The sequence below is a fragment of the Chelonoidis abingdonii genome, chromosome 3 (assembly GCF_003597395.2).
Source record: "Chelonoidis abingdonii isolate Lonesome George chromosome 3, CheloAbing_2.0, whole genome shotgun sequence".
In the NCBI taxonomy this organism is placed as follows: Eukaryota; Metazoa; Chordata; order Testudines; family Testudinidae; genus Chelonoidis; species Chelonoidis abingdonii.
The window spans coordinates 27,275,506-27,284,569 of NC_133771.1; the positions used below are offsets into that span (position 1 = coordinate 27,275,506).

A 9,064-nucleotide genomic window follows, 5' to 3' on the forward strand; every position below is an offset into this window, starting at 1 on the left:
CTTGGGAAGCAGAGAAACAGGTTATCTGGAGGTCCCCCCAGGGGAGGGTTGGGGACACCAGAGAGAGGAAAGGGGGGTCAGGCCCTATCAATTCCTGACCTGGTGGCAGCCTATCAGATCTAAGCTGGAGATTAAGCTTAGAGGACTTCATGCTAGTACCTTATATTTGAACTCTAAGGTTCAAATCGAGGAATATTACTACGACAGTGCTATTCAGGGTGTTGATTTTTTTTTTTTAATTTAAAATGGCTTGATCAAAATCCCGTGGAATTCAAAGGAAGATTTTTGCAATGGGTTATTTGGAGTTGGAGAGGGCCCTAAGTTATTGGATGTGACTTGGTGTTGGCTTTCTGAAAAACTGTTTCACCCCATGAGCTGCTGCAGCAATGGAGGCCATTTGAAGTGCTCAAGCTAACAGGCTCTATGTGTAAAAGTTAAAGCGACTGTGGCAGGGCATCCTCAAAAGAGGGTTAATGACTCTGTAGCATGCTTTCCCCATTGGTCTGACATAGCTAGAAGCTGACTTCAGGGCACACTGCAAGATCCTTCTGTTTCCTTCGCCATTTTAACCAGTACTTGTGTTGGTGGGGAGAAGAATATATCTTCTTGTTGCTTCTTGAAAAGAGGCAAAAATGGTTAAATATTATGTTTCTGTTATGTGTTGTATAAATGCCCTATGACATACTGGTGCTCATTTTACAAATAAAAATACTTCATGTTCAAAGTGTTTTTTTACTTGCATTTATATTAAACCTTTATCTAAATGGTAAACTCCTAAAATATGTACAATTATAGGCAAAATGTTTGAGTAATTTCACTGTTAGCCCAACTACTAAAGCCTCTCAAAGCACAATGAGGTAAAAAATAAAGTTATATAATGTAAGGAAGAGAATTACCCCTTCAGTGATGAGATTTCAGATTCATGAAAGGTGACTTTTATTAAGACCTGAATTCTTAGACTCTTTTGGGAACTGTGTATAAGTTGTGGCTTCCCATTCTCAATGGTATGTGTTCCTCTCAGTACACATGCACACATTCACATACTCACAGGTCCAAGCAAAGGTCCATTTCAAGTGCCCTGCTGTGTTTTTAATGGAGCAGCTCTCATTTCTTTTGTTCCATAATTGACATGACTATTGGCAAAAACAGAAGCAGCACAGTACAACAATAAACAAATATTCAACATTAAAAATTACTACTATATGCGTATTTTTGCAATATAAAATATGTCTATCGTATTTATTCCAGGCTCCTCACAATAGGAAAGGAGGGACAGGGCATCCATTGTACTTAGATTATTGCTGTATTAGTGTGTGAAACAGAAGTATGGTTTATCCATGAAATGAATGGATCTATAATTAGATATGAATATATATTTAAAAAAAAAAAGTTTATTGTCCCGAGCAGCCACTAGGTCACGTTCCATTTCAGTGCTCTAGAGGATTATCATGTTGCTGAATCAGTGAGAGGCTTCAATTAGGCTACTAGATAGTAATAAAAGTGAAAAGATGCTCTTTCTCTTCTGTAATCAGCATAAACTGAGTAATATTTGATTAGCCCAAATTAAATGAGATAATATTTTAAAGTTTTTACAATTAATAAGAACGTCTCTTGGACCACATTCAATTTAAGAACATTTTGGTTTTAAATATTATTTTGAACTATCCAAGCAAAGTTGAGTTACCCAGGGTGGTTCCATGTTGCTAGATGCAACCCTGATTTTTAGTTTATCACCTAGATTAGATTTAGATTATATTTTAGTAAATCACCTTTCTGGGAATGCATTTTAACCATGAACAAGCTTTATATACATCTCAACCACGAGGTGGCAGAATCTTTCAACAGTAGCACATCTTGAACATTGAGGATACACAGTTGTTACCCAGCTTGTTAATTTCTTTACTAATTTCTTTCCAGATTGTTTGTTCCTTCTGTACTAATATTTTTACTTTGATATCTTGTTTTTCAAAAGTCATATGCACAATAAAAAAGGCTAGCATAGGGCTATGTTCTAAACATTATTTTCAAAGTAATTGCTAGTTTCTAAAAAAACGAAACTGCTTGTTTAACAGTAATCATAGGGGCTTAAAGGAAAAAGTGTTGATTTTTTTTTTTTAGTAGTAATCAGCACTAGTTGTATGTTTCAAAGTGTTTTAAAATGGTGTTTTCCATATCTCACCCTGTTCTCTACCGTGTGTAATTGACAATATTACTAACTGATATACATGCAGCGATATGTAGGTTATACTGCTATATACTAAGAGGCAATTTTATCTATACTTAGTATAGGTAGTTGTTGATAGAATAAGCTGTTTTGTCCTTCTGTTTTGTGTTTTATATTTTTATTTATAAATAAGCAACTAAATGTTAAAATAGTCGGAGGATGTAAACTTTTTTTTGCTGACGTTTGTTCCAGCAACATATTTTGAATATAGTTTTGTTCTTGTTAAAGAATCTCAAGTCTTTGAATGTGTTTTTTTTTTTTTTTTTTTGGTTCGTTTTTTTAACTTTTTTTGGAAAAATATAATTTACCTATATATTAGTATATTTTATTTGGAACTCAGAGATGGGAAAAATGTATCAGAATATATAAGTAACTCATACATTGGGCTCAGTTCATCTTTGGTGGGCTTGATTTGACATAATTTATCAAGCTCAGAGAGGAAAAGATGGTTTTGTGGGTATAAGTTGGGCTGAGAGTTGGGACATGTGGTGCCAATGCCCAACTCTGCAGCATATTTTTTGAGATATAGAAGAAAGCAACTAGGCCCTGTTCCTGCAAAGACTTGCTTGAATTAAATGAGAATAATTATAACTTAAAGCTAAGCACATGCTTAAGACAAAATCTGTCTTTCCATTTCCTTTCTGTAAAATGTGGATAATAATACTTCCTTTTTCTGAATCTGTCTGGTTTGTCTATTTAGATTGCAAACTCTTTGGGGAAATGACCATTTCTTCCTGCTTCTAGGTACAGCACCAAACACAGTGGGATTCCAGTCTTAGGCTATGTCTACACTGTACAGATAACCTCAGTGATTGGCACCTGGGTTTACTCAGCCTGGGTGAGAGTGTCCCAGCTGTGTAGCGTTACCTGTTATTGCATCCTAATGGTTTCTGCACTTGCCTGTGAGCCTGGTGTTCCCTGTTCAGTTTAGGGCATGCCACCTATACCCTACTGAGGGCTCAAGGCATGACCCAATCAATTTAGGCTCCCCCACCCAAGGGCTCAGAGTATAAGGCACTTATCCTTACCCACCGGGCTCCAGAAGAAACCTGGTCAATTTCAGTACCCGTCCTTTCCCTTGGGGCTCAGGGCTCTACAGGTCTGTGGAACCTTTTCCCGGTAAAAGAGCCTTACATAGTTCTGCTCTAAACATCTATTTCTTAGCAACACACACAGAATACATATACCAAGCAAATCTCTTAGGCTCACCACTCCCAATATACAGACAGATTTCACCCATGACCAGTCAGGATTCGTTCATCTGGGGGTTCCTGGCAATGCTGCTGCACATCACGGTCATGCAAAGGGGTCAGAGTTCCATCAGCTAATGTTGAACTGCAGTCCGGAAATGGTTCTCAAAGAGTGTTGTTTTTCATTTACATTATATAGGTAAAACTAGCTACCTCCTTCAAATTTACTAAACCTATTGCCTTATCCCACACTCGAAAATAACAAAATTTTAATCAGTTAGGCACTGGCACTTGTGTGTCCTCCTTCCTGCCCAAATTCTTTACATTTTATCTTCCATACCCAAATTGTAACTTAATTGTGACCTTCTCTGTTTGTACAGATGGTCAACATAAAATGCTGTCAGAGCGTACCTTACCATTTGTTGAGTCTCTTTCTGTATCCTCCCTAATTTCCCAATGTCTTTACAACCTTGGTGGTTAGGGACATTCCTGGGGGGGGGAAGGGGGGTGCTTTATCAGCAGCAGAACGTTCCTTTTTTCAGTTTTAGTGGTGAACTTCCTGAGTTTCACCCAAGGCTAGTTTAATATGGGAGGAGGGGGTGGGGGATTAATGAGGTCTCAGGCCATATCCCATGGTTCTTTGTGTTGAGATGCTTTAGATTTTTTCCCTATCAATCGAGGGAGAACTTGTCTGTCCTTTGGGGGGAATTGTGGAAAGGACATAGGAGGACTACCAGCACTTGAGTGATTTCGCTTGGGTCCTCACTTCACTCATGTGATTTAGCTTGGTTCATTACTGCAAAATGGGCGGGTTCCAGCCAGAGTTAAAGTGGAACCTAGATTCTAACTCTTACCCCCAGCCAAGTAAGCTGCCCCTGTTTTAAATTGCCTCCAAACCCAAGTCAGACTTTCATGCTTTGTGTGCATGGTAGGGGAAGGGTTAGGGTAAAACCTGGGTAAAAGATCCCATGTTAATTGTGTAATGTAGGCTTATCCTTAGTTGGGGCTTTTCAATGCTATTTTAATGCATGGTTTTATTCATTTCAGGTAAAGCTATTATGCTCGTGTTTAATGGAATTACGAAATATATATTTGGACTCCTGCAGTAGGCAAAACAAAACCGAAACCTGTGTTCAGTAATAAGTGTTTGTGTTTACAGGCTTTTGCTTGTGGGTGGCTGTGAAACGGATGAAGATGGAGTATCTAAAGCAACTAGTTGTGGAATATCTGCTTGGAGAGTTCTTTCCGGATCCCCCCATTATAAACAGGTCACTAGTTATGAAGATGATACTGGGACAGTAAGTAGCTTTGACATCCTCATTTTGTTGTTGGAAGAATATTATAGTTACTCTGGTTACATAAAGAGAAACCTTCTGTAGATTGCTCTCTTTTCCCAAACCATAGCATGTTTCCATATTAGAGATACTGCCAGTATTCAATCAGAATGACTTGGGCAACTGTAGGCTGGTCAGCTTGAAATAAATCCCAAGCAAAATATTGGAAAATAATTAATGTCAGCATTGTTTTATAAAAAATAGTCTCATCAAAGCTTTCACTTGTTGTCTTAAAATTATTTATTACGGGTATTGCAGAGCAGTTAGAAGCCCAGTTATGGATCAGGTTATTTTTCACCTGTATATTTTGAAAATATTTCCGTCTCTTATAGCTCAGTTTGAAATAAGCCTAATTGTAACCCTCTTTTTAGGGTTGTAACATACATAAAACTTGCACTGGCATAATAAAAGTTGCCGTAGTTAAATTGGTGTACTCTACATGGGTACACGGATATTAATTTCTTAATTAGCTTGTAGTAATTTAGCTTAATACCATAAACCAATTTTTACATTTTAGCATGTGAAAAGTTCTAATGTATATACTTGGCAATATGTATTAAATGTTCTAGCATGGCATAATTTAGTGGCAAGCTGATGGTTCTTTTTATGGAAACATGCATACATAGTCCAAGTAATTAATAAGCAAATTGAACCTGTTGCAACATTTACATGAAGTGACATTTTAATACATGAATATTAAAATAATTCTTATGAGTATTTTAAAATTTTCATAAAGCTGAGAGAATGTTGCAAAATAATGTATTCTTTCTTGGTTGTTTCATTACTCACTGGATTTGATTCATTTTTTATTGCATAAATCAAAGACTGTCTTTAAGATTAAAGTGTGTCATACACTCCTGTTTTAACAGGCAAAGAGAAGCGGATTGTTAAGGATTATGAATTTCAGATTTTACAGCAAAAAAGGAACAGAACAGGTAATTCGTTCCTCCTTAACACTAGTAGCACTGTTATTCATTTAGATTCACTTGGGTTTACATGAACGAGGAATCTAATTGACTTGAAGTAACTTAATTTAGATAGATTAAAAATTAACCTGTTTAGAATTCTTTGCTAAAAACACTCTTTAATGCAATAGTAGGATTTAGCTTTAAATCAGTTAACTGGCATGAGTTATCAAATTGCTTTTTTGGGGACTTTGTTTTGTTGGCAGACTGTTGCTCTGTCACTGATTTGGTTTTACTTCACTTTATTGACTCGTTTCATATATTACCTGGCATCATCAGTCCTGCTCATAGAGACCTGATGACTTTAAGTATATTTTATGACTTAAACAGATCCAGTGATTTATTGCTTTATCCTAAGTGTAACTTGTTATCCGAGGTGGCAGGTGCAGAAAGTGTTTGCTAATATGTACAATGTGTAAGTCTCAAGCAGACCCATCATAAAACTGGGTGACTGGGCAGATGAAATTCAATGTTGATAAATGCAAAGTAATGGAAAACATAGTCCCAACTGTGCATATACAATGATGAGCTCTAAATTAGCTGTTAACACTCAAGAAAGAGATCTTGGAGTCACTGTAGATAGTTCTCTGGAAACATCCACTCAATGTGCAGCGGCAGTAGAAAAGTTAATAGAATGTTGGGAATCATTAAGAAAGGGTTAGATAAGACTGAAAATATCATATTGCCTCTATATAAATCTTGCCCACGTCTTGAATACTACATGCAGATGTGGTGTCCCCCATCTCAAAAAACATATTGGAATTAAAAAGCTTCAGAAAAGGGCAACAAAAATGATTAGGGGTTTGGTAATGGAATGATTAATAAGACTGGGACTTAGCTTGGAAAAGAGACAACTAAGAGAGGATGTGATTGTAGCCCATGGGGCTAGCCTGCTTGCTTGCTTATATATCTTTTCTTATGGGTTTGATTGTTTTATTATAATAGATTTGTACTAGAGTATTTTTGGCTGTAATGCAAGGACCCTACAGGTCACATCCTCTGTTGAACTGGGAGTCACCTACAATAGAGATGTGTTGATAATGTCCATTCCATGACCCACTCTCCTTCCACACTGTTGGAGTTTATGGCAAGAAGGAACTGGGGGTGAGGGGAGCCAGCAGCTCCCCTTATACTGCAGCGCATACACGCCACTCCAGAGGGTGCCAGGGCCGGTTCCCTTCGGGTACCACTGAGGGCACCAGTGCTTGTGGCGAGCACACACACACCTACAATGGAATGGACATGAGCAACACATCTCTAAGAACATGAGTTACGAAAAAAGGTAACTGTCTTTTCTAGTACTTAACTGTCCTGTAGTTAGAAAGTGTATCCTGATATCAAACCTAAATCTTCCTTGCTGCAGATGAAGCCAGTTACTTCTTGTCCTACCCTCAGTGGACATGGAGAATAATCAATTTCTGTCCTCTTTATAACAACCCTTAAAATATTGGAATACTACTTTTCTCTAGACTAAATATGCCCTTTTTTCCCTCACAGGTCATGTTTTTCAAATTGTGTACTTTTTTTGTTCCTTTTCTTTGGACTCTTTCCAATTGTTCCACATTTTTCTTAAATGTGGTGCCTAAACTGGGCACAGTACTTCACCTGAGGCCTCACCAGTGCCGAGTAGAGTGAAACAGTTACTTCATCTGTCTTACATACAGCACCGCTGTTAACACATTCCATAATAACTTTTTGCCTTTTTAGTAACAGTATCACATTGACTCATATTCAATTTATGATCCTCTATAACTCCAAGATCCTTTTCAGCAGTACTGCTGCCTAATCAGTTATTCTGCATTTTGTATTTATGCATTCAGTTGTTCTCTTCCAAAGTATAATAGTTTTCATTTGTCTTTATTATGTTTCATCTTGTTGATTTCAAACATGCTCTAATTTATCAAAATCATTTCAAATTCTAATCCTGTTCTTCAGAGTTCCTGTAACCTCTCCAGCTGGGCCATATGATATTTAGGGGCAGGCCTCTCTGTCTATAAATACATACTCTCTCTGGCCAACACCTGAAGCTTAGCTGGTTGGCTGAAAAGGCTTGCAAGAGAATGGAAAGGTGTTTGTCTGCCCTGAGGAAAGAAATGGTTGGCTTTTTCCGTTGTCTGGGACTTATCAAGTTAATACTGAACCCTGAATAGAAGCATTTCCTGGGCTGGTATTTCAGTCTTTAAATTAAAGAATGGAAAATATGAAACAGAAGTAGATTTTATATATATGTAAAAGAAGTTCAAGTAAGTTTTTATTGAAAGGCTAGTATTGAATTGAACTAAACTTTAATTTTACTGCTCTTGCCAGCACTAAATTTTAAGAGTAAAGGTTACTATTGTTGTTCACTCATCTTCAAAAGTTTTAATACCATTTCAGAGATTGTATCTTAAATACCTGAGGTATAATTTTATTGTGATTTATGGGAGATGGAAAAGGCATTTAATACTGTTGCCAAGGCTCAGCGAGGCCTTGCCTGTGGAGCCAGCTGTTCTCAGCTTAGATGACAAATCTTAAATGTGGTATGCCAGCCTACTGGAGCTTTCTATATTTTGTTCTGTAGTTGCCCCAGGAGCAGTGAACTGTTTACTGCGGTAGCAGAACCTGCTTTGCCTAAGGACACATGAATCTTTTGGGAGGCTAGATTTGGAGGTGTGTGATGTGTATGATGGCCGTCCAAAGGAGCAGCAGTTGCACTGATTGCTGAGTTATGTATTGCATTTCAGAGAGGCCTCTCATAACGTTCAGTCATGATGACATTCAAGAAAGGCTCTCAGCCTAGCGGGTAGGGTTTTTTATTTTACAGTTCCATGCAGTTTCATAACCATCTTTCTCTTCTGTAAACAAATCTTGATTTATAAACTAAAAAAAGAGAGTGCAATTCACAGCTTTACAACTTTCAGCAAAAGGAAATAGAAAGCACCAGGCAGTAATATTACTGCTCTCATGCCAGTTGTTTCGTAAGAGTGGAAATCTACTATTTAACCAGACACCATCAGGTAGTTTAGGCACAAAATTTTAAGTGGTGGTTGTTCACTGTAACTTTTAAAACAAGCTTGCTATCATTTTAGGTTTAAAGAATCTTATTCATTAGTTGCAAGCCAAACACCTAATGTATAAGAATGGAAAGTAAAACTGATAAGCCAGTTTTCATTGTCTGAGTGAACAAAATGTAAATTTTAAATACTTTGAGATAAGATGGAAGCTAGTCTAAAATGAAAGGAAACTTTTTTTGCATTGGAAATTTCAAAATTATAGCTTCTTGACCATCAAAATAGAGACAATGGATTTCAGAAAGGCAGATTTTGATAAGCTTAGAGAGCTGATAGGTAAGGTCCCATGGGAATCAAGACT

At 37.3% G+C, this 9,064-nt stretch overlaps 1 protein-coding gene across 3 annotated transcripts in view; it reads left to right on the forward strand.

Moving 5' to 3' along the window:
• Positions 1 to 9,064, forward strand: part of NBAS (NBAS subunit of NRZ tethering complex) — a 405,412-nt gene that overhangs the window by 38,703 nt on the left and 357,645 nt on the right. For all 3 annotated transcript variants that reach the window (XR_012655479.1, XM_032778999.2, XM_075063671.1), the window contains exons 10-11: positions 4,574 to 4,712; positions 5,618 to 5,683. Coding sequence is in view for 2 of the 3 variants with exons in the window: in XM_032778999.2 (XP_032634890.1) it covers positions 4,574 to 4,712; positions 5,618 to 5,683 (205 nt within the window). In the remaining variant the exon portion in view is untranslated. The remainder of the gene's footprint in view (positions 1 to 4,573; positions 4,713 to 5,617; positions 5,684 to 9,064) is intronic.